This window comes from Saccopteryx leptura, chromosome 2, assembly GCF_036850995.1.
Source record: "Saccopteryx leptura isolate mSacLep1 chromosome 2, mSacLep1_pri_phased_curated, whole genome shotgun sequence".
Taxonomy (NCBI): Eukaryota; Metazoa; Chordata; class Mammalia; order Chiroptera; family Emballonuridae; genus Saccopteryx; species Saccopteryx leptura.
The window spans coordinates 312,864,605-312,890,002 of NC_089504.1; the positions used below are offsets into that span (position 1 = coordinate 312,864,605).

The 25,398-nt window shown below is 51.0% G+C and overlaps 1 protein-coding gene across 1 annotated transcript in view; it reads right to left on the reverse strand.

Annotated features, from left to right (window-relative positions):
* Positions 1–1,103: 1,103 nt before the first annotated feature.
* CREB3L2 (cAMP responsive element binding protein 3 like 2) overlaps positions 1,104–25,398 on the reverse strand; it is a 99,097-nt gene continuing 74,802 nt past the window's right edge. The window contains exons 5-12 of the mRNA XM_066362798.1: positions 23,517–23,704; positions 22,716–22,862; positions 21,791–21,849; positions 20,445–20,513; positions 8,425–8,524; positions 8,055–8,181; positions 5,932–6,148; positions 1,104–3,625 (exon numbers count right to left, since the gene is read on the reverse strand). Coding sequence (XP_066218895.1) covers positions 3,550–3,625; positions 5,932–6,148; positions 8,055–8,181; positions 8,425–8,524; positions 20,445–20,513; positions 21,791–21,849; positions 22,716–22,862; positions 23,517–23,704 — 983 coding nt within the window. The 3' untranslated portion in view covers positions 1,104–3,549. The remainder of the gene's footprint in view (positions 3,626–5,931; positions 6,149–8,054; positions 8,182–8,424; positions 8,525–20,444; positions 20,514–21,790; positions 21,850–22,715; positions 22,863–23,516; positions 23,705–25,398) is intronic.

A 25,398-nucleotide genomic window follows, 5' to 3' on the forward strand; every position in this document is an offset into this window, starting at 1 on the left:
CCTCCTCCATCTCCAGCCTCCGCACGTCCAAGGCCAGTCCGGAGGGTCCCTCTTCTGTGCGGGATGTCTCCACTTGTGCATCGCAATCAAGTTTGCCTCTCAAGTGACAGGTGCGTTCAGAGGAGCTGGCCCTAAGGGGCCTCGGAGGTTGTTCTTGTGGTTTTGCTTGGTCTGAGGACACGGGGAGGAAGGGGCCATGATGTGCCAAAAATATGTCATAAAACGCGACAAAAGTTCTGGACACAGACAAGTCGATTCCACACGCCCGTTCCACGGGGGCTATGGGATTCACAGCTCTCTCTCAGTACATGGGCAACACCGAGAGATTTGGGAATTAAAATAAAAATTACACGGTATTTCTAGTGGGTCTGTAAAAAAGTGGGGCTAAAAGCTGCTTCCACAAAAGGTCACCTCCCATTGTCCCCACTGGTGTCACCACCGCCGGGGCCCTAAAGGAGCAATCTCGTTCAGCTGTCAGACTTGACATAACGCTCTTTCTGTGCGCGAGGCTCCAGAGTCCAACGCTTCACAGCAATTCTTTCCTAAAACTGGCACCTGGCCTTCCGTGGTCGGGATCCGTTTCCAAGTGCCAAGTTGAAAGTTGTGAAAGGAGCCCCGCTGGGCATGGGGAGGGGGTCTGAGTGACTCAGGTCTCATCCAATCACAAAGCACCTGCTGGCTGACGTTTAATAAGGCTCTCTCCTTCAATGGGGGCAATCAAAGAAAGGGAGGAGGAAAACCAGTTTGCGACAGTGAAAAATACGATTAACGCGTAGATTCTCTATGGTTTATGGTGGCACGGACCGTCTCGTGTTTTCCAAAACTGAGATTCGGAAGCCAAAGCCTGCCGCTATTTGAAATTGTCAAGGCTCACGAGGGATCACTGACCAGTCTGAGGGACCGCTCTGTCGGGAAAGCAAACCCACTGATGTTCTGGGCCGGAAAACATGCACAACGTCTATTAACTATTTGGGACTCACCTACTATTATTCAACTCTTCTGTGGCCCTCGACCCTATTACGTCCTCCCAAAGGAATAACTGTTTAGTTTCCTTCGCTCGTCAAAGCAAGGATGGGGGGCAGAAGTTTTTTCTCAACAAAGCGACAATCTGGCTCTTAGAACCACCCCCCTCCTCAAACGGCCTCTTGAGTTCACAGTGCGATGCCTCGTGTCTCTACAGACTCCGTTCAGAAGAACGGTTTCCCAGACAGAAAGCCATGCTGGGCGGAGGTCCGGGGAGAGGGATGTCAGGCAAGAATGGCGGGGGAGCAAATGAGATCCTCCCAGCTCTGAGGACCAGGGCAGCCTGTTCGGTGCCCCCTCCCTCCTGCCCTCCTCATTCAGGGTAGCAGGGTTTCACTCTGGCTAATTCAGGAGCCTCGCAAACCCAAGCCAGTTCCGTGCGGCCAGTGGGTAGGCTGACCCATCCTCACGCTTCTGCCCTTAACTATGAAACGTTTCCTTTGGCACCATCCAAACACTGACTTCAGTTGATTCTGTCTTCTCCCCTTCTCGGGCCCTCATGGGCTGCCTGTGGCTGATGATTACATGACATTCTACAGGGAGGGACGGGTCAGCAGTGGCCCATGGTTACCGGGCACCCACCAGGCCCTGCTCCCAGGGTCTGGAGCAGATGAAAAGGAGAGAAGTGAGTAGAGAGGAGGTGGAACAGAGGGCAGGCTGGCAAGCCCTGTTCCCGCTCAGCCAATGGTCTCAGCCCTCCCCGGCCAGTGTAAGGGACAGGGCGGGGGACCGTCAGGACGGTCAGATCACTTTCACACGCTGCTGAGAAGAGGAACTTGGCCATCTCCCAGTCTGGAACACTCTACATCACAATAGGGAGACACAGGAGTCACTGACGGTGAGCCCCAAATGTACCCGGATGGACAGACACGTCTGCTTACAAGGTCTGATGGCCAATGTCAAAGACACCAAATCCCATATCCGAGAGGGAATGGAAGGCCCGGCTGTGAGCTTAATCCCTCTTAAGTACAAGTTCCAGTGACAATATGGATGACAGAGAGAGAGAGAAAGAGAGAGAAGGAGAGAGGAGTTAAAGCTATAGGCTCTTCAGCTACTACTAAAAATAACATACAAAATGTAAGCACATTTCCTACACAAAGTCTTTTACCAGCTAGAGAAAAACACTTTAGGAAAATTTTCTACATTACACAATAAAAAGGCAATTTCCATTTCTTATTTGTATGAAAGAGAAAAGATTTTTCTTTTTTAACTACAAAAGTTAGTTTAATCATTAAAAATAAAAAAAGTAGGTTGGGGGGGTTAGGTTATGTCTCTTTGGGTGAGCTGCAAAGTAGCCAAACCTGACTATCAAAGGTAAGACTGTGGATACATACACGTCACCTACTCCGACCCCAGGAGCAGACCTCAGGCACCCCTCCTGAGTGGAGGCAGAAGAGGGGGGTAAGGTGGGGGTGGGGGTGACGGGAGGGAGGGGCCAGGAGCAGGTGTGCGGGACAAGCTAGCGCGGGTGTCCGGAACGCCTCTTGCCCAGGGCAGGGCTCCCCTTTTCTGTGATGGGCACCGGACAGACAGAGCGTCTGGCCACAGAATCACAAACAGGCCTGAGCCATCTTTTCCTCTGAGTCCATTCTAAGGAGGGCGTGTGCTTACAGGAGCTCCCCAACCATAATGATCGACCTCCAGTAAAAACGAAGAGAAGGAAACCACATATGATCTGGAGGACTGGGGACCCCGGTGCCAAAGTCCAACCAAAGATGTGCTGACGTGGAGGGAGGCGTCGGATCTCTGCAGTGTGGTCGCTAGCGGGAAGCCACAGCAAGCTAATAAATACTATTTACAAATGGGGAGGAGAAGCCGGGGAGGCGGATCTATGGGCGTGTGGGAGCACAGGGTACGGAGTCCTACGGGGCAGGTTTGCCTGGGGTAGAAAAGCCTGACTTGTTCAGGCATTGCACTTGCGGCCTGAGAAGGTGAAAGGGGAGCCTTCGCTCCAGAGGCAGGGGCAGTCGGCAAGGGCTGGAGGGCTTGGACAGAGCAGAGAGGCAGGGGGTGCTCGCTGGACACCCTGGCACTTCCGGGGCTGATGGGGGCAGACACACGGGAGACCCAGGCGGAGGAAGGCGGGACATCTGTCAGGGCTTTGCCTGATCCAACGGGTGTCCTGGTACTTGAATGGCTGGAGTCTGGGGTTGCCAGTGAATAAGAACCATCTCTTCTTCAAGCAGGTGTCTCACCTCCCCAGGGGAGAATCAGGCAGTATCTTTTTGGCACTATCGGTAGAAACAAGCCCGCTTGTCCCACCCTTGACTCTAAAACAATGTCCTATGGCGGTAAGCAAGAGGGAGGAGAGATACCGGGCTCCCTTCCGCAGGGAGGGACGCGGGACTGGAGGGGAAGGCGCTCTCACCGCAGGCGAGAATCCCAGGCTGTCCTCCTGTCCAAAGCCATGGCTGCTCCTCCGTGTCTTCATCCATATCCGGTGGGAGAGAGGGAAGGCGTTAAGACAAAGGCGGCTTGGGGACGTAGAAGCAGAGCGACGGGAAAGAGGGAGGTGGGGACCGCCTCTTAGAAGGTGGCGTTCACTCTTCTGTCAAGTTCTACAACTTTTAGTGTTTCGTTCCCCTCCAGTTTGGCGCTGACCCTGTGATGGCAGCAGAAGGAAGAAGTCTTAGCCACGTTGGGCAGGAAGACACAATCGTTTCATGATGGCAACTTTGCAGGCTGGCCAGAGCATGCTTCTTGTCCCTTCCCTCCCGGTAGCAATTCTCCATTCCCAAAGTCCCCCACGACCAGCCTATCTGCCCACTTCCCTGCCTTTCCCTACACAAGTGGAGACATCCCAACCCAGAGGAGAAACATGGCAGTTTGGTACCAATCTGTTATACAGTACTTTAAAGTGCTTAATCACAGAGGATGGTTAGTCCTATGCTAGACTCTGAGAAGGAGAAAATAAAAGGTTAAAGGCCGGCCCTGGCCGGTTGGCTCAGTGGTAGAGCGTCGGCTGGCGTGCAGGAGTCCCGGGTTCGATTCCCAGCCAGGGCACACAGGAGAAGTGCCCATCTGCTTCTCCACCCCTTTCCCTCTCCTTCCTCTCTGTCTCTCTCTTCCCCTCCTGCAGCCAAGGCTCCATGGGAGCAGAGATGGCCTGGGCGCTGAGGATGGCTCTGTGGCCTCTGCCTCAGGCGCTAGAATGACTCTGGATGCAACAGAGTGACGCCCCAGATAGGCAGAGCATCACCCCCTGGTGGGCATGCCGGGTGAATCCCGGTCGGGCGCATGCGGGAGTCTGTCTGACTGCCTCCCCATTTCCAGCTTCGGAAAAATGAAAAAAAAAAAAGAAAAGAAAAGAAAAAAAAGTTAAAGGCCAATCCCTGGTTTAGCATAGCAAATAATCCAAATAAAGACCAAAAAAATTAATAAATAAATAACCCAAAAAATGAACTTGAAATAACAATATGTAACAGAAAATAAGCACATTATGAAAGCGTGGAAGGCCTGGAAAGCCTCTAGACACTCAGGCTCCCACACCCAGGAGACATCCCCAACAAGCGGGACATCAATGGGGCCTTGAAGAGCTGAGCTAAGAGGGCAGCTGGGTCTCCACTGCCCTACAATTTCTCTACAAGAAGAAGAATAATGATGCCTAACCTCTTCAAGTATTTAACGAGGTTGATAGATCCTATTTGCTTAGTGCTTAAAATGGTGAGTGCTAGTACCTGTTACATATGCACGTAGAATGTAAACCTGTAAAAGCGTGTGGAATTAAGAACCTTCCCTGCAGCAGAGGGGGAAAGCTGAAGAGTGAGAGACGGTCTCCCCTTTGCGCTGGAATAGCACCATTTCTCGGAGGCGCAGGGGCAGTTTAGTGCAGTCACCAACCACACCCACATAACCAGGGGTGTGCATGCAGACCCTCATTCCCGTGCCGTCTACCTCTCCCAGGGACCCCCACTGACACAAGAGCAACACCTGGCACCCATATAAGCCGTTGTGTTTACAAAAATTTTTTCTCCATTACTACCTAAGGGAAACAACTCATGTAGAATTGGAGCCAGATATGTTATTTTCAATATGGAAGCACAGACATGCACAGCACCTCTTCCATGGCATCCCTCCTATAAAAGTATAATTATAATTAATGCATGTTTACTTACATATGTATGTAGCATCACATATGTGTATGTCTACTCGGAAGGAAGCTAGAGAAGGTGTCTGGAGGCTGCATTTGCACCGCAAGCATTCGACTATGACTGAGTTGTATGTTTACCCATGTGGCTTTGAGGGGATGAGGAAGAGAGCAAGAGGGAGTCAAACCCTTTCCCAGTGTCGTGGAGCCACCACTGCCAGCTCCCCAGTGACATGGCAGACATGGAGGTCCCTTTCCCATCTCTGTTAAGGGCAGCTATTGGCAAACAGTAGACCCTTGAGAGTCCTGAGTCCTGGAAGCAGGTCCTGAAAGAGCTGGAGGAGCCTTGGCCAGTTGGCTTAGCAGGAGAGTGCCAGCCTGGCATGTGGAAGTCCCAGGTTCTATTTCTAGTCAGGGCACATAGGAGAAGCAACCATCTGCTTCTCCATCCCCCCAACCTCTTCCTCTCTCTCTCTCTCTCTCTCTCTCTCTTTCTCCCACAGCCACGGCTTGATTCAAGCAAGTTGGCCCCGGGCACTGAGGACGGCACCATGGCCTCAGTCTCAGGCACTGAAATAGCTTGGTTGATGAGCAATAGAGCAGCGACACAGATAGGCAGAGCATCGCCCCCTAGTGGGCTTGCTGGGTGGATCCTGGTCAGGGTGCATGGGGTAGTCTGTCTCTCTGCCTCCCCACCTCTCATTTAATTAAAAAAAAAAAGAGCTGAAGGACTCTGAGGGGTCTCCGCCCACAGTCTAGGTTGCTGACTCACAACCATTGTCAGCGCATGCGGGGGTGGAATGTGTGTTCAGGTAACTCACAAGTGCTGCTGCAACTCCAGCAGCACCGACTTCTCCAGGCTGGTCTCATTGGAGATAATGAAATGGGGAAGATCCACATCCGGCCTTGCCTCCAGCCCCGATGCCCTGAGCAGGGCGGGGCCTCTGTCCCAGCGCCCCAGCTCCCCGGCCGAGGCCGGGCCGGACGGATCCTCCAGGGGAGAATGCTCCTCGTAGATCAGCAGGTTTCTGGATCTCACTGAGGACAGAGCAAAGTGACAGGCGTTAGGGAGAGACCGCGAGGGCACGTCACAGCCCTTCACTCGCTGCCCAGAGCTGGGGCAGATGACAATCTGTGGGCTGATTGCCTGGGACTGAGCAACTGGAGCTGGCTTTCTATAAAGGCTTCAGAGTTCTGTGCATTGAAAAATTAAACCAATTACACAGTGCTGGTAGAACAATAAAAACCAAACAAACACAATGCAAACTGCCATCTCCCGCTGCTCTGAAAATAAAAACTCCCCTCCTTGGCCACCCGAACCATCTGGGGGAAAACACTTCAAGGGAAACGGGAGGAAAGTACTTGGAGATGGCCCGCCAGTTACTAAGCATTCCCAATGCGTGGGTCTGACCTGGAGACAAGGGACAAGGGCAGGAAACTGCATTTTCATTTAGAAACTGGAGGGGAGACCCAGAGCCATAAATCAAATGGCAAGGACAGTCTCTTTTGTTCTATAGGATAGTTGTGTCGCTCCATGGCTCTGTATAATGTATGCTCTCATGGGCTTCCAGTTACATTTAGAGATCTAGCCGCTTAGTGAAATAAGAAAGTCCCAGGGGACCACCAAAATTATTTGGTTGTAATGCTAGCTAGCATTTCTGTCATATACCTGGACGGGACACACTTGCCTGAAGCCCACAACTGTTTCCGAACTGCACGACAGTGTCATCCAAATCCAATACCCTCTAACTCCACAGTTGGTCCTGCAGTGTCTGTGAATTCATGGGCAGTATGACCCCTACATATCCCCTGTGTATTTCCTACATATACTTAACGGAGATCACTGAGCTAGGTGAGACTATCACACAGTCTCACCTAACACCTCAGTCTCTGAAGTCTCTCAATCTCGGGCATACTGTTTTATATCACCGACCGATTCTTTAATGTCACTTTACAAACTCTTACAAGGGCACGTCTCATTCTACAGCATGAAGGCAGAAACACCAGGACTTCCCATAATGTTCCCATGAAAGCGGAATGCTCCCGGCCCCCCGGGGAAAAGCCGCGTCCCTCCCCCTTACCAGAACTCAGAAAGGAGACATCAGAATTTGCCAGGGAACATAGTCACAGGCAGGAGCCTGCACAGTGGGCTCTGTCGTGCTGCAGAGACTTCCCAGTGGAGCCTCAGCCCAGTGGGGGAGGAGCACAAGGCGGAACCCCAGCAGGCACCCCCTCACACACCTGTCTCTTCCCTCTTTCAATGGAGAAGTGACACTGTAAACATTTTTTTGTTTAGGATCCAATAAAATAATTTATTATGAAAAGCTATTCTGATTATAATTGTCTCCCTTGGTCCATCAATGGACAGATATTATTTTAAAAGGTGGCTTATAATACACTGTGTAAAGCTGAAGTTTTAGATGGACAATTCCCACTCAATAGAATACTACCACGTGTAATTGTAGAGACAAGGAAGGGAGGGGTCTGTTACCACTTTTTTTTTTTTTACAGAGACAGAGAGAGAGTCAGAGAGAGGGATAGACAGGGACAGACAGACAGGAATAGAGAGAGATGAGAAGCATCAATCATTAGTTTTTCGTTGTGACACCTAAGTTATTCATTGATTGTTTTCTCATATGCGCCTTGACTGTGGGCCTTCAGCAGACCGAGTGACCCCTTGCTAGAGCCAGCAACCTTGGGTCCAAGCTGGTGAGCTTTGCTCAAACCAGATGAGCCCGCTCTCAAGCTGGCGACCTCAGGGTCTCGAACCTGGGTCTTCTGCATCCCAGTCCAATGCTCTATCCACTGCGCCACCACCTGGTCAGGCTGTTACCACTTTTGAAAAACCAGACTTTCACATCAGGCACCCTCTGGACAGCTGAGCTGTCAGAAAGCCCCAGAGAAATGAACCCAAGACCTTCCCACGCGCTGCGCGCCGTCTTACCCACGGAGGCGGTGTACGGCTCCGGCATCGAGTGCTGGCTGGGCAGGGCCATCTTGGTGGCAGAGGGATAGGGCCCGTAGCCCTGAGAGAAGCTGCCGAACGCCACGGCAAAGCACAGCACGACGACCTGCAGGGGGAGGGAGACCACCGGTGTTGTCGGCTCTCGGCTCTGAGACCCACCGGGCGGCCCTGTGGACCCGTCACACCCGGGAGGCCCCGCCCAGGGACAGCTCCCATAGGTCAGCCACTCGCAGGGAGCTGCGCGTTTCCTCCGCCCTCACAGCACCTGCACTTGGCAGGTCAGGGAGAAAGGCTGGAGATTGGGGGACGGGTGGGGGCCGTGCCGGTACTATCCCTTCGGGAAACTCACCATGAGGCAGGTGCCGGTCTGCGTGCTGGCCAGCTTGCAGGTGCGAGAAACCTTGCCCATCACCAACATCTGAAGCTTCTGCAGTTGCTGGAGCAGAGTCCTGCGGATGGGAAGAATGGAAACCACGGATGGAGTCTGAGAGAGAAGCAACGCTTTGGGGGGATCTGCCCCCCGAGCTCCAGGACAGTGGCCGTGACTTCATGCCTGAACTTGAAGAGAGTGACAAGGGATAGCCCCCTCTGGAAGAACACAGGGACACCAGGGCTTTCCAGGGCCAGCGTTACAGAGCGTCCTGGGGCTCAAAAGCAGCCACTTTCACAGCTTGTCCAGTTCTTGTGCTGTTCTCGGTAAGAGGGGAATGCCCCAAATTGTCCCTGACGTGTCAGGACTTACCTGTCAGCCATTGGGGGGGAAGAAAGCTAAAAGACCATTTTGACCATGGAAGAAGACGTAAGACAGCAGAAAAGTACGGTGAAGAGGAAAAGCCCAGCAGAGAACAAGCGAAGGAGTGACCAGAGGTGGTGGCTGTGATTGGAAATGACAAGGCAATCCCTCAGAGGGCAGACTTGAAGAAAGAAAAAAAGAGGCAAGACCAGACTGGCAGAGAGGCAAACAGATGTAGCACCTCAAGCCCAGGGTCCCTGAAGGCTCACAGCACCTCCACAGCCAAATATTAAGCCAAAATATGAAAGAGCCGAAAACCCTGATCTGGGCATGTGCTCAGAGCCAGGGTCGCGGACACCATCCTCTAACGCTGACTCTGATCTTTCTCCCAAAAGAGACAGTGAGCAGAAGCAAAACAGAACTGTTCTATCCCTAAAACTGGACGGTGCATACCCTTAAAAGGGAAGGGTTTGGGCTGAGAATAGTATATTCTGCTCTGAGTCACACATCTTCTGACCTAAAGTCACATAGAAAGCAGATGTTGAAATTCTTTGCTAACCCTGAACCACCGTGAGCCATAGAAAAGGATCTCACAACACACCCTCCTGAATCAGCGCCTCGGAGATGCATTTTTGCACGAGCAAAGAAAACGAGTTAAAGCTCTTCCCTCCCTCATCCCTTTCCCCCAAGCCCAGGGCAGGAGGCAAAGTGGAAACATTGTACAAGCAGGTGCTTCTCCCTGAGTCTCAAAGAGTTTCAGAAAATGCATGGTGTGGTGTGGTGTAACTTCAGAAAGCCAGACAGGATCACTGGGAAACATGAACCCATCACTCATTTTTGCAGAATTGGGGGCTTTCACAGATAAATTGCCTCTCATTCAGTCTGTCTTCTGAGGAGCTTCCAAGGGCTTAAGAAACAAGCAGGGTGTCCCATGGTTTGCAACTTCTCCCAGGCAAGTGCCAATAAAACGAGTCTCCTGGGTATAAACCAATGAAGGATGGGTTGGCCATAGGATGATATCACTTTCAGCAGTTAAACTGATAAGACAGGGGGCAGAATGTGAACCACCCTGAGCACATGCAGAGGGAAGGCTCTCTGAACCCAAAAATCTGTGTGTGGTCCCAACTACGCTACATATTTACCTGGTGCCATGACTTTAACTCAAGCAAAACAAAATCATTCATCCCATTAATTAACATCATTAATTAAGATTCCTTTAAATAAAGAGTTTTCTCTCTCTCTCTCTTTTTTTTTTGCTACATAGTTGTAAATTGTTTCTGCTTTATGGTTATCTAGAAATATAACCACACGTAGTTGAGACTCAATTCATGTTTCTGTCTATTTGAGGAACACTGTCTTTATGAAATTTTTTTTTTTTTTTGTATTTTTCTGAAGCTGGAAACGGGGAGAGACAGTCAGACAGACTCCCACATGCGCCCGACCGGGATCCATCTGGCACGCCCACCAGGGGCGATGCTCTGCTCACCAGGGGGCGATGCTCTGCCCCTCCAGGGCGTCACTCTGCCGCGGCCAGAGCCACTCTAGCGCCTCGGGCAGAGGCCAAGGAGCCATCCCCAGCGCCTGGGCCATCTTTGCTCCAATGGAGCCTTGGCTGTGGGAGGGGAAGAGAGAGACAGAGAGGAAGGGGGGGGGTGGAGAAGCAAATGGGCGCTTCTCCTATGTGCCCTGGCCGGGAATCGAACCCAGGTCCCCCGCACGCCAGACCGACGCTCTACCGCTAAGCCAACCGGCCAGGGCCGAGGAACACTGTCTTTAAAAGTGGTCCGTACAGGCCCTGGCCAGTTGGCTCAGCGGTAGAGCGTCGGCCTAGCGTGCGGAGGACCCGGGTTCGATTCCCGGCCAGGGCACACAGGAGAAGCGCCCATTTGCTTCTCCACCCCTCCGCCGCACTTTCCTCTCTGCCTCTCTCTTCCCCTCCCGCAGCCAAGGCTCCGTTGGAGCAAAGATGGCCCGGGCGCTGGGGATGGCTCTGTGGCCTCTGCCCCAGGCGCTAGAGTGGCTCTGGTCGCAATATGGCGACGCCCAGGATGGGCAGAGCATCGCCCCCTGGTGGGCAGAGCATCGCCCCATGGTGGGCGTGCCGGGTGGATCCCGGTCGGGCGCATGCGGGAGTCTGTCTGACTGTCTCTCCCCGTTTCCAGCTTCAGAAAAATGAAAAAAAAAAAAAAAAAAAAAGTGGTCCGTACATTACGCAAGGCTGAGAAATACTGATAAGTGTGATCACCTTAAATTCTACTTTCTTAAAGAAATCCTGTCATTTGGGACAATATGGATGACCTTGGAGGACGTGATACTAAGTGAAATAAGCTAGACAGAGAAAAAGAAATACCAGGCGGTATCAATAAAAGTGGAATCTTGTGGGGGCGGAGGGGAGAGTGTCGGACTCAGAGAAACAAAGAGTAGAAAGGTGAAAAGTTTTTGCCAGGGGCTGGCGGGTGGAGGAAACAGGGAGAGGTTGGTAATATGGTATAAACTTTCAGCTACAAGATGAATAAGGTCTGAGAGCTAATGTATAACATGGTGACCACAGCCGACAGCACTGTATTGGATGATTGAAATTTGCTATGAAAATAGAGCTTAAATGTTTTCACCAAAAAATTAAAAATCGAAAGGTAAATATGGGAGGTGATGGACATGTTGATTAACTCAATGTGGGGACTCCTTTATGTATACATACATCGAATCATCACGCTGTACGCTTTAAATATCTTACAGTTTTACTTGTGAACTATGCGTCAATAAAGCTGGGACAAAAGAACACATTTGCCACTATAGCATCACGTGATACAGCAAGCTGTTCTTCCTCATCACACCTTTTCTTCCCTCTCTCTGAAAGTCCCGAGTGCATGCCATTCCTACCCCGCGCGGCTGAGAGCTGAGTGAGTGCCCGCACACCCACTTCCCGGGCGAGCACTCCTCCCCGGAGCTGAGACAGTCCACCGTTAGATAGGAGAGGTACTGTCAACAGGGACCAATCCGCATCGGGAAGTCACAAGAAAGCCCAGCCCAACGGCCATGAGACGCGTACGCACAAAGTTTCAGAGAAAATGACGCAAATGAAAACGAACAGCACATGAACAGTTGGCGGCACTTCTCTGGCTACACCCGGATGAACTGCGAGTGACAGGCACAAGCATCACAGGGGCTCCTGGCCCTCCCGCAGGTGTCAGGGACTCGGACCTGGGCCTCGTTTATGGAAATGGGAACGAGAAGACCTGTGTCTCCGTCAGAGCCCGGCAGAGCTGGTGACAGGGCTGCTGAGGTGGTGCACGGTCACCAAAACGGGGGGACAGGCTCCCAAGGCAGAGAGACCAGAGTCCATGCCTGGTGCCTTGGCTCTTTGCCTTTCATCACGTTCCCAGGTAAGCCCCGCGTTTAGGCAGATGGGCAACATTAACTCTCCTGACGTCATCAGCTGACAGAGCAATGAGAGCGCCCCCTTTTGGGGTATGTGGGTGGGGGGTGTCAAAGCAAATGCCCCTTTGAAAAATGCTTGCTGCGTCTTTCTCCTAGGGACAGAAGAAGCCAGGCCTCCTTCAGGGAGACCCCGGGACCTCATAACTGTTCTGGGATGACGTGCTACTCTCCCAGATGTCACTGGGACAGATGCCCCAGCCACCACTGGCAGCACGGAGGACAGCCGTGACCCTGCTTGCTAGGGAGAGAAATGGCAGCCATCAATCAGATAAATCAAAGAACGCTTCCAAAACTAAAGCTATAAAATCAGACGGCTGACCCGAAAGTGCCTTCAAAGCTCAATAGACACTTCTCCTTGATAGCTGTGTTCTACATCATCCGTGATCGTGGCTAATTATGGCTTAATGAATTCTCAGGCTTCCGGGAGTCGGGTCTTAATTTAGAGAAAGGAGTACTCTTAACCAACGTGTATCTGGGCCAAGAGATTTCTCACGGCTTGTCAGACCGGCGTGTCCAACATGCACCCGAAAAAAGTGGATTTCTGTCCTGCAGTGAGACGCAAAAATAAACTGAGTCTCTGTCCTTGTGCGGTCCCTCGCAAAAGAGCAGTCGAAAGAAGCTGCCAGGCCCGCCCAAAATAAAGCGGCACCCTGCATCCCGGGAGGCGTAGCACAGAAAACTGGGCAAAACAGTCAGAAAGTAGCCAAGAGTGTGAGACACAATCTTATCATCACCAGGCAACGCATCAAGAGCCGGGTGTTTTCTTTGTCTCTGGTCTAATTTTGTTCCCTTCTATATTCTTCATTTATATATAGAGAGTAGGCACTACCTTATTGCATGTTATACTGTGAACATTCAAGTACCTGATTTCTCTATGGAGCCAGAAACCAGGACCCGGGAAAAAGAATAAATGGGTGGTTCCCCATTCCTCGCTGAGCTTCATTCAGGCCAGGCTTCTTCAGCGACATGCGTCCTATTGAACCTTGTAGCACACCTTACTCAGAAACGGAGCTAGCCGGGCTATGGCGCGTGCACGCGCACAGATGTGTGCGGACAGATGTGTGCGTATATAAAGCACTGTCTGGGTAAGTCGTTCTACAGAGATGGAGGAACTTTATCCACATCCTTTGGAACTATCTCGAGAAGTATTTTCCAAATTCCAAATCATGAACCACTCGTGGAGTGTGAGAAACTATCAGGTTGTGACTGCTGTGTTTATTTTAAAATAAAACAATCAAGTAGAACATGAAATATTTGAGGGTATCATGCATTGGTAAATAACTATTCATCCAAAGTGTGACGTGTGCAAAAGAGAATCACGTGCCATGAAAATTCTACACTTTGAGTTAAGTGCTTATTTATGTCTGATCTTCTACTTAAGTCCTGAGCGTTGTCCATGGGGCTCTAACCTAAACAAAAGGGGAGGTATGAATAGTTTCTCTTCCTGTGTAATTGCTACGTTACAAGAAGTTTATTTTGCAGGGGACAGAGGGCACTTCTGAAATAGTCTATTCCCTACTGGCCCAAGAATACACAAAAGAGCATCCTAGAATGTTTTCTGAGGCTGTGGGATTTCTTATTTTACCACTAAATTACACTAAAATGCCTTTCAAGTCTCGCTGGGGGACTTAGTCTAGTACCCAACAATTCTCTGAAGTCTGAAAGGTTTTCACTGTCTGAAAAGAAAGCTTGTACTCTCCATACAACCAGAAGTTGAAGATCACAGGGCCATGAAAAGTGAATTAAACTGAGGTAAAGAGCTACAGAAGAGTAACTTGTCATTCATCAGCACTCGATGACCTCTGTGTAGAACAAGGGAATGGGCTCGGCCAGTTACAGCCAGTTTACAGCAAGGAGGAGAATTCACACAAAAAAGACCAGGATAGCGTGTAGGGAGCGGATACACAAAGCTGGTGCCCATGACCCAGCTGTGTGGCTGAACAAACAACTTAGCAGAGCCCGGATACAACCACCGCCCGGTGGAATTAGCCAGAAAGACCTTGACCAGCAACTGTATACAGATTTTAAAGAACAAGAAGCGTGGAGTTAGACAGAGAGGACTATGGCCAGGAGGAAGGTCAAAGAGGAAAATCTAGGTATTCTTATTTCTGATAACGACAGAGATACAGGTCAGGACAAGCACGTCCCTTATTCCCACGAAGTCTGGGGAAAGGGTACCGAGACCCCTATACCACACCATACCACACATCCTCTCTTCACCCAACCCACATCAAGCCAGGCAAACTTGGCCCGGAGGTGCCCCCAACACCTGCCCCTTCCACCTCCCTCCAAAGCCGGTTTGAAATTAGAATTCTTGGACTGCCCAGGGTTTCTTGCCAAAAGCAGCTGTATCACCAGAACTACTCCTGGCATAGCCTGCGCCCCTCTGCTTCGCCTCTCTGGCTCTGTGCCACACTGCTGAGGAGAGAGGGTCCCCCTGGGGTCTCTCATGCTCCCACACATCCTACTGACGACACAGGACAGCAAGGCCCTCACTGCTCTTTCCCGTGGGACACAACACGGGTTGTTTATGAAGCTGATAACCTTAAGAGAGGAAGTCATGAATCCCCCTGGGTGCAGAGCAGGCTTCTTTACTGCTTGCTATAAAAGCAGTGGGTTCCCCAAGCTCAGGGTTCCTTAGCTGGGACACAAACCCACTGGGAACACAACATCCACCCGGGTTCATCGTGGAATGTGCGGGCAGGGAGAATGGATGCCAATCCACTGAAGCTCACGCTTGCTTGCTGTGGTGTGAGTGATGACGTCCTCTGTCTCTGGCCCGGGACCCTGATGACTTCTGTGAGTCAGACCAAATGGAATCCCCAATCCACTACGCAGTGAAGGATTTCAGGCACACACCTGCCCAGGTTCAAACTCCAAACTCAGCCCTCACAAAGAGCTGTATTTAGCCACCCATTGGCTTACCAGGTGGCCCTCTGTTGTCCTGGTCAATCCCTCATTGAACAGACTTCATTTGGGTAGAGATCCACCCAGGTCCGGAAATGGACTAAGACCCTTGGGGCAGGGAATTCTAAGGTCTCAGGTACCAGGGTATGGTCCAAAGGGGTCCAGTGAGAGCTCTGGAGAGACACACCCCTTGGTCTAGCTGACCACTTGTCCCATGCAGCAGGGTGTGGCTAGTGGAGAGCCAGAGCAGGGTTCTCTAAGACATGGAGTCAAAAGCACGACCCTCTTGTTCAGGTCTACCCTTGACCCCGTGCTTCAGAAAGTCAGTGTCCTCAAAGGAGAAAGAGGTACAACCAAAGGGAAATCAAAGTAAAAACAAAGTGGTGAAGTTCTAGTCCCCATTCTACCTTTAAACATTTGGATGACCTTAACCCCCCTGGGACTGTTTCCCCTTCTGTGAAATGAAGTGATTGGAAGTTAAAGAAGATGATCTCTACAATATACTGCAAGTCTAAGCTCCATGAGCTTCTATAAATCAGGGCTCAAGGAGGCAGACCCCCAGAAAAATAAAAAATAAACAGAGCAAGCCGAGCCACAGACACCGAAAACAGCTGGGCTAGGCAGTGCATGTATGTGTGCGTGTGTGTGTGTGAGTGTGCATGTGTGATGTGCAGAAGACAAGAACATAAAGGGGGAAAGATGGATGTCCCAGGAATGAGACCAGGGCAGGGGGGAGAATGATTAGCCCAGGGAAGCCGGGGGGATCCTCCGGCACCCACACACAGGCTTCAGGTCCTACCTATGCTATGTAAGTGAAAATGTATTTCTTGACTGAGCACAGGAAGGGGGGGCCCCTGGGAAACCCCCTCTCTCTCATCTCACACATTTCCAGAGGGCTTGCAATTAGCGGATCGTCTCAGCAGAGGAAGCATGAAGGTGCTTTCACACTGGCAGCTGTGCCCGAGAGGCACTGGGGCAGGGCTGCAGAAGGGGAGGGAGGACTTCTTCACCTCCCCTCCTGTCCCCACCCTCCTCTGGTTACCTGAGCTCAGCTAGAAGGGGCTTGTCGCCTAGAACCCACCAGGAGCTAGACAGCAGCTGTCCAGGGCAGTGCAAACCCAAAGACTCAGCGCTGGCTCCAATCTGAGCACTCACTTTCGCCTGCACGGAAAAGTGCCTCGCGGTGTGCAGCACAGAAACAGTACGATGTGAAGAGGCAGGTGTTTTTCCTTAATGGGCCAGCGATGACATACCCACTCGCCTTTCCCACCATATGAAACAGTGGCACCCAGGGTGTCCCATCCCACGTCTGGTGACGCAGGTTCCTGTCCACTTCCAGCCCTCGCTTCTACCTCTGTTCAGCTGCCTCCCAGGGGCAACAAAACAAGAAGCATAAACTGACCACAAACACAGGTGTGTGTTCCTCAGGCCCGGCCCTGTGTGTGGTTCAAACACTGGGCCACGCACCCAGTGTGACACGAGGAGAGGATCCAAAGGCCTCCCCTGGCCATGCGCCCACAACACCAACTCCACATGGCTGGCTCAGGGCAGCAGACTGCCCCAGTTTACATCACAGTCATGCTGCCGAGCGTGGCGTCCTCCGAGCAAGGGTGGCCCTGGTGGGGAGCAGGAGGGCCTGGGGAGGAAGCAGAGGGAGGGTGGGCCTGCTGTCCCCACAGCATCAAGAGCAGCCACACTTGTATCTGGACCTCTTGAGCCAAAACCCACTGAAAGCTGCTGGACTTAGAAATTATAACCCCAGGAGCTTCCCGATTGATGACCTGTGAGAAGATTACAGATTAATCCATTGTTGGCCATTACCACCACATAAGGTTCGTCTACCAGGAAAAATAAGTCTTTTTTTTCCTTTGAGAGATAGAGAGAGGTGGGGACAGAGACAGGAAGGGAGAGAGATGAGAAGCATCAACTCCTAGTTGCGACACCTTAGTTGTTCATTGATTACTTTCTCATATATGCCTTGACCGGGGGGCTACAGCCAAGCCAGTGACCCCTTGCTCAAGCCAGTGACCATGGGCCTCAAGCCAGCGACCACGGGGATCATGTCGATGATCCTATACTCAAGCCGGCAACCCCGCACGCAAGCTGGTGAGCCCGCGCTCAAGCCCGCAACCTCAGGGTTTTGAACCTGGGGCCTCAGTGTCCCAGGTTGATGCTCTGTCCACTGTGCCACCACAGGTCAGCCAGGAGAGGTAAGTCTTGAAGCAGGAAAGGAAATGAGAAGAGAATGAGACCTCCGGGGGCAGTAGCAGCGGAGGCTCCTGAGCCCTGGCACTGAGCAGAGGCAGCACTGGGAGGGAGTCTTCCCCAGTGGACACCCAGTAGACCAGACGGCCGGGCAAAGGCTCCACACAGTAAAGCAGACAGGGGCAAACCCACCACTGACCCCCAGAGAAGGACACGAGATCTGCGGACCCCAAGCTCAAATAAGCCATCTGTTCCCAGACCTCATACTGTATAATAATAAATATCATATGAAAATAGATACACCCATTATTTTAAAAGATAAAAACAACTGGCAAAATACGGGCTATTGCTCCACAGAACCAGATGTGTCAATGGTCCTCAGATGACAGCTCTTTATCAAATCTGATAAGTGAGGGTTCTGTAGAAATGTGTGTACAGGTATAAACATACAGCCAGTGTATTCTGTGAAACTGAAAATCTTCTAACAAAAAAGTATGTGCAACAGAAATGAGTACATGTATAATCTAGTCTAAATTTATAAAACGTGTAAAATATCCCAAAATGTAAATATATGTCTGGGTATTAATACAGCAATTTTTTAAATGATTGTACCTTCTAATTTTTGTACAATGGCCATGAGTGGTTATTTATTTTTTCCTAAGTTTTTTTAAGGTCAGCCTGTAGAGGTAAGGCGAGACCCTGGATCACAAGCACCCACTGTTCTCAGCACAGCCTGTGCTGCATCTCTGCTGCCCCCATGTGGTAGAGGGAAGACATGACACCCAGATACCCAAGACACCCAACAGGGACCAAATTCCCAAGTTATCTTGGATTGATTTCTCTGCCTCTTTCACGAGTTCACGGCCTGGATTTGTCCCACTTCTGAACACGAGGCTTCCGTGGCAGACAGTGCTAGGATATACATGGGAACTCCTATCTGCTCCTAATGCTAAAGAGATGGATACAGACCCTGGTACAGGGTTCAGGACCCAGAGAACCACTCTGGCAGGAATAAAGGTGGAAATAAGAAAGGATGAAACCTCAGGAGACTAAGGGCCAAAGGTGACCATGAAAGCAGGTGCCTAGTGGTATTGGAAACGCCTCCTTTGTCCTAGGGGATCAAGAGGATGCCACAGGTGCCCTGGCCGGTTGGCTCAGCGGTAGAGCGTCGGCCTAGCGTGCGGAGGACCCGGGTTCGATTCCTGGCCAGGGCACACAGGAGAAGTGCCCATTTGCTTCTCCACCCCTCCGCCGCGCTTTCCTCTCTGTCTCTCTCTTCCCCTCCCGCAGCCAAGGCTCCATTGGAGCAAAGATGGCCCGGGCGCTGGGGATGGCTCTGTGGCCTCTGCCCCAGGCGCTAGAGTGGCTCTGGTCGCAACATGGCGACGCCCAGGATGGGCAGAGCATCGCCCCCTGGTGGGCAGAGCGTCGCCCCTGGTGGGCGTGCCGGGTGGATCCCGGTCAGGCGCATGCGGGAGTCTGACTGTCTCTCCCTGTTTCCAGCTTCAGAAAAATGCAAAAAAAAAAAAACAAACAAACAAAAAAAAAAGAGGATGCCACAGGGAGTTGGTGATGGTTACTTCTGCCATCTATGTTTACAGGGCACTCGAAGCGACCACCTTTGATCTGTTATCTCAGAGCACATTCCCAGAATGCAGAGGGAAATTCAGTGGGTCCAATATTCCCCCCGGATGATAGTTTTAACTTACGATTAACACACCATGAAGACTTGATAATGTTACTATCAAATGACAGGCAGGTAGATTTAACCTGATCCTCTAGTATTTGCAGAACTGTTAGAAGGCATGAACTAAGTTTTAAAATGATTAACGTTTTGCTTACTGAAAAATCCATTTTTTCATGCTTGAATAATCGGATCTCTAACAACTAAGGGCAAGTGGATCACCGAATGAATCCCCTTCCCCTCAAAGCACAGGGATGAGCCAGGTACACACACAAACACACATTGTGTGTGAAAGTCCCCAACTGCCTGCCTGTTCCTTAACCCTGGACTTCAACCCCTTTCTCCTGCACAGGACCTGGGGATGAAGCCCAGATGGTCCTTCTATGTGGTGGCTCCAGAGTCAGACTCTGCATTCAAATGCAGCTCTGGCGTCTGCTGTGTGGCCATGGGCGAATTAGTGAAGCTTCCTGAGTCTCGGCTGTCTCCTGTGTATCCTGGAGAGAGGAACAGGACCACCTCCTGGGCTGCCGGAAGGTTAGATGAGCTAACATCAGTAAAGGGCTGAAAAAGCGTGGCTGGCACAGGGCATCCCGGAGAAACTCATTAGCTCATTCTGCCCTTTTAGTTCTATTGCAAAACGGGTTTGACGTGTAATTAATTAGATAATTTTTTTTTTTTCAAAACAGTAATTAAAAATGAAAATACTTCCTACTAATAAAGACCATTTCTTAATAAAATTGGGCGAGAACAGAGTGGCCAGGGCCTCCTTGCCCACCTCTGCAGTTGGATGTTCTCTTCAGGAGACTCAAGCTTATGGACTTTATTCTCCTACAAACCTCTCCTTAACTCCCCTTTTTAAAAATTTTTATTTTTAATTTATTGTGTGGACATGGTTTCAAGTGTCACACTCAATTTCTTAACCCCATTAATCACAGCCCATGTCAGGATCAGTCTTTTCATCAAGCCCATGTGTTTCAGGAAAAGTAAAGAACAGGCATGTGTCTGCGGTATGTGTGCAGGTGTGTCATTGCATGGAGGCGTGTGTGCATGTGTGTGTGCATGTGTGTATTGTGTGTATATGGGGTACAGCCGACTTGAGCACCCAGCACATCTACACTTTCTTTTTTTTTTTTTCTTTTTCCGAAGCTGGAAACGGGGAGGCAGTCAGACAGACTCCCACATGAGCCCGACCGGGATCCACCCGGCATGCCCACCAGGGGGCGATGCTCTGCCCCTCTGGGGCGTTGCTCCAGGCCGACGCTCTACCACTGAGCCAACCGGCCAGGGCCACATCTACACTTTCGATGTGATCTCCTCCGCCTTCCTTCTGGCTCTGGTGCTGGGTCCGCCAGCCCCCATCTCTCCCCACCGTCCTTTGGGCACTTCAGCCAGCCACACTTACCTATTGGTGTTCTCCAGAACCTCAACCTTCTTCCGGAGCTCCAAGTTCTCCGTCGAACAAGACTCCACTCTATACAGGGGAGAGAAAGAGGCAGATCAGTCCCATCAGTAGAGCAGCGCAGAGCCCGGGGCTCAGCTGGAGGCAGCTGGGGATCAGAGAAAGCTCACGGATGACTCCAGGAAAGGGAGGGAAAGGCCTGGCCAACCTGCACTGGGAAGAAGGGTGTGGAACAGAAGGAACAAAAACAGAAAGCGCTGAGTAACAAGTGCCCGAATAATAGATAACGCACAGGATGGCACACAGTGTGAACTCCTGCTAGGGAGTTCCCACCTCGTCTTCTCTCTCTTCTTCCCTGCCTGGCAATGCCCATCACACTGTCCCTCTGCCCTACAGGGTCTGGGTGCCGCCAGCTCTACTCTTGGCCAGAAGGACTAATAGGGAGCCAAGGAGATCAAGGCAGGGTGACAGGGAGAAGAACCCAGGCCCTCAAGACAAGGAATCCAGGCGCTGGAACATGCACGTCCCAACAAAGCAAAAAACAGATTTTCACAGAAACCTTTTGACCCTGGATGCCAACAGAAAATGAGGAAACAGATTTGTCTAGGGTGGCCAAGTGGAATGAATTAATCAGCTCTACTCCTTTAGGCTGAAATGGCGCCTCTCCTCTGAGGAGTGCGGGGGTGTGTATGTGAATGTTAATATTTGCGCTTGTTGGAAAGGAAGCCTTCAAAGACTCAGGGATCTTTGGTCGGAAATGGATATGGTACAACTGCCTGCTAAGATCGAGTGCCGTGGATGGACCTTCAGACTATGACACTAAGTGAAATAAGTCAGACAGAAGATGTTAAGAATCGTGTGACTTCACTTATATGTTGGATTTGAAACTAAAAGCAACAAATGAGCAAACAAGACAAAAATACAAACTTACAGACATAAACGCATGGTGGTTACCGGGGAGGAGGGGGCGGCGGGGAAGGAAGGAAGGGGTAAAGGAGGTCAGATATATGTTCACGGAAGACTTGAGCTCGGGTGGTAAACACACAATGCAATATAAGATGATGTATTATAGAATTGTATACTTGAAACTTACATAATCTTATTAACCAATATCACCCCAATAAATTAAAAAAAAAAAGATTCAGTGTGCTTTCACTTCTTGCCATTATATAAGCGTCCCCTCTGAACACCACTAGGTGGCAGGCGAGACACAGCTGATACACCAGCGACTGGATGGTGGCGGCAGAGGGCTCCAACCCCTACCCGCTCCTGGAAAGCAAGAGCTCTGCAACTCCCACTTCTCTGTGAGTATTACCCAATAACTGCAAGCAGTCTGGCAAGGGACTTACTTCTTCTCCAAGCTGTCCATGTACTCTTTCTTCTTCCTCCTACTTTCCTGGGCAGAAATCTGAGATGTAAGGGGAGAAAAAAGGATAAAGTTCCAGTTACATCAGAGAGCCAGGCACATGGTGATGGAAGCGAGGGTTAGCGCAGAGATCCCGGGGGTCTGCTCCCCGCTGCGGCCACTCCTCGCTTCTTCAACTCAGAGCAGCGGTCTGCAGAATGGTTTTTATTAAAAACCCCAATTAAAATTAAAAAGATTAAACAAGCACCCATGAGTATTTATATTTATTTATGTATAAATTACAGAGAGGTTGGAGGAACTGACAAGGACAAGTGAAGGAACTGACAAGGACAAGTTGATAGAAAGTCCTCGTGGGCACAGGGAATACAGTCAATAACATTGTAACGACTATGTGGGGGGGGGACTGGAAATACCAGGAGGGTCCCTTTGTAAAGTACATGACTGTCTAACCGCTATGCTGTGCACCTGAAACGAATACAAAATCATACTGAATGTAAAAAACTGCAACTGAAAAAAAAATTAATTAAAACATAAATTACAGAGAGGCCGAGTGGAGGAAAATACTAAGGCTGAGATTTTTTTTTTTTTTTAATGATTTCAATGAAAGTTCTCATTTTTCCCTCCCACTCCTGAATGAGTCATCTCATACCCAGGGTGTGCACACCCAAACAGGGAGTCCGCTGACCCAGGGGACAGGTGGAGGGGCTAGCGGGAGGCGGGCGCGAGGTGACTGAGGTCCCCGTTCCCAGCCAAGGCGGGGGGAAGGGCTGAGCCCAGGTCCCCACCACGGACAGGCCTGTGTTGGCTGAGGGGAGGGGAGGGGAGGGGAGGGGAGGGGAGGGGAGGGGCGTGACTTGATTCTGCTCCTGGTCTTTGGTCACTGAAGTGCCTAGATGTGAAGCGCTCACCTTATTCTTGATCTTCCTCCGGATTTTCTTCAGGGCTTTCTCCTCTGATTTTGTCAGGGGCAGCTTGGTGGGGATGGGGTAGCCCTCGGCCACCAGGGTCCTCTTCTCCTCCTCCGTCAGGACCAGCGGGCCAGAGCCCTGCAGCTTCTGTGCGAACCGAGAGCAGAGGGCTCAGGGACGGACAGCCGGGCACACTAGTTCTTATTTGAAAAGCAGTACACTTATACACTGCTCACAAAAATTAAGGGATATTTCAAAATGAATATGAAGCGATAAAATATCCCCTAATTTTTGTGAGCAGTATATATGTTAAGGATAAAAGATGGGTCATGACCTCTAATTTGTCACTGAGTTAAAAAAAAAAAAATTGTACCACAGACAGCAAACTAATTTTTGAGCTTTAGACATCAAAGCATTTAATCCCTGCGAGATTTTTAAATTCACCAAAGGTTGCTTATTTAAAAACAAAGCGATTTCCTATTGTAGGATGTAAGGATCATCTATGTTAATGGTAAATCTATATGTGGGCTATAATTAGGAGAACAACAGTACCCTTTTTATTCCTCATGCTATAACTATGTCTAATAAACATCTGAATAAAACCGGAGGTGTGCAGAGAGAGAGAACTGTGAGATGACAAGCCATTCCTAAAACGGTTCTTTAAGAGCATCACCCTGCTTTACACCTGAAACCTCCTGACAGGAATAACAAGCACGTGGCCTTGAATGGCAGCCACCTCGGTGAGGGTCCAGGTGACAGAACGGGAAGGGATCCCGCCCAGAGAAGTCCGCGGGGACTCACGTGCGGTGCGGTGAGAAGCGGGGAGCTGGACAGCGCGGAGGCGGCCCGCGGCAGGGCTCTCGCGGCCGGGCTGTGGGCGGGAGGCAGGCCGAACGGGTGCAGGCGCGGGTTGGGGCTCAGACTGCCCTCCGAGTCGCTGCTGTGGCTGCTGGGCGGCGTGGGCGGCAGGTGCAGGTGGTCCACGGGGGCTGAGTGACAGAGAGCAGTTCCGCCCATCAGACAGCGACCAAGCAGGGTCTGGGGGCGGCTAAACAAACCACTCAGCCACAGGGCAGAACGTGGGACAACGCAGCAGAGAAATGAGGGCCCTCCATGAGCTGATGGAGGAAGATCTCCAAGATGCTGTTGCAATAATCAAGGTGCAGAACAGTGTCTAAGGTAGCCCTCCTTTCATAAGAGAGGAGAAGAGGAGAATACAGGGTTCTATTTGCTTTATCTGCATAAAGAAGTGCTGAGAAACAGATAAGAGACTAATCACATGGTGACCGAATGGCAGGGGCAAAGGATGGTAGACAGGGACAGTGGCGTAACTTTCTACAGAATTCGTTTTGTGTCGTTCCTAGAGTTGGACTGGTAAACCCCGTAATTGTATGATTATCTTAGAGAAAGAGAGAGAGAGAGAGAGAGAGAGAGAGAGAGAGAGAGCAAAACCTGGGAGCCCACACGGATTTGAGGAGAGCTTGTTTGTTCCTGGAGGAATGTGCATGGTTGGGCCTGCAGGTGAGAGGTCAGGCATGACTCGGTCAGAAGGTACTAAGTCCAGGTCCAGGCCAGGTGACTCACTGGATAATGCTTTAACCCGGCATGCCAGAGGTTGTGGGTCCAACCCCGGTCAGGGAACGTGGGAGAAACAATCAATGAGTGCACAACTAAATGGTACAACTAAGTGAAACAATGAGTTGATCTCTCTCTCTCTCTCCCTCAAATCAATGGAAACATCTGTAGATAGATAAGTAGGCACAGGAAAATGAACAAGGCAGAGCGGGTGTCTCCTGCAAAGTCCCCCCGCATCTGAGCCCCGCTTTTGCCCATCCTCAGGGACACACACACACCCTCCCAGGGCCCGTGGGCCTCCACCAGTATCCACATGAGTCTCCAGGGCAGCTGGGCTCGGGAGAGAGAAGCCACTCTGAGTTCAACCTGACAGAGGAGCTCCGGGCCCCACTCCTCTTCCTGAATGGAGGATCTTGCCACTGTGCTCCAATACTTTGACAGCCAGCCGCTGCTCCTGTGCCCAGGGTCAGGAACTCAGAAAGCCTGTCCGCCTCACACCCCTGCTGGGGCATCCAGAGCCCTGAGCTCAGCGCTCAGGACTGGGCACAGAGCCCGGGTGCCTCACACACCTGAGTGCACTCGGCCAGGGGACAGCTAAGGGCTGACAGAGCAATAAACCTGACAGCTCGGGGGCCACATGGCAGCCCTGGCAAGCCCAGTGACCCAAAGTAACCCCACAGGAGGGTCTGAGCACACATTCCTAACTGGGCAGGTCCTGGTGGGTCTCTACCTCCCAGACCTACGGCTTCCTCCCTAGCAAAGGTAAACCTTTACCTTAAGCGAGCCCTGTGGCCATTGTTCTTATACAGGTAGGATAACACAGGGCAATTTCCTTTTCCTACTCCTGAGAGACACCACCACCCACACCAGTGCACAAGACCACAGAACCCCTCCTTGTTATCCTGTTCCCCACGTACCATCCCTATGTGCTGTAAATATTAATATTAGCTAGCCTGTACCCACCAATGAGAGAAACACGTGGCTCTCCATTTTGCCTTTTATCCAATCCCAGAGGATTTCCCACTTTGCTTTTCCCCGCCCCCTTAATCCACCACCAATGAATTTCATAGAGCCTGTCTTTCCTCTCCTCCTCTGATCGTAACGTACA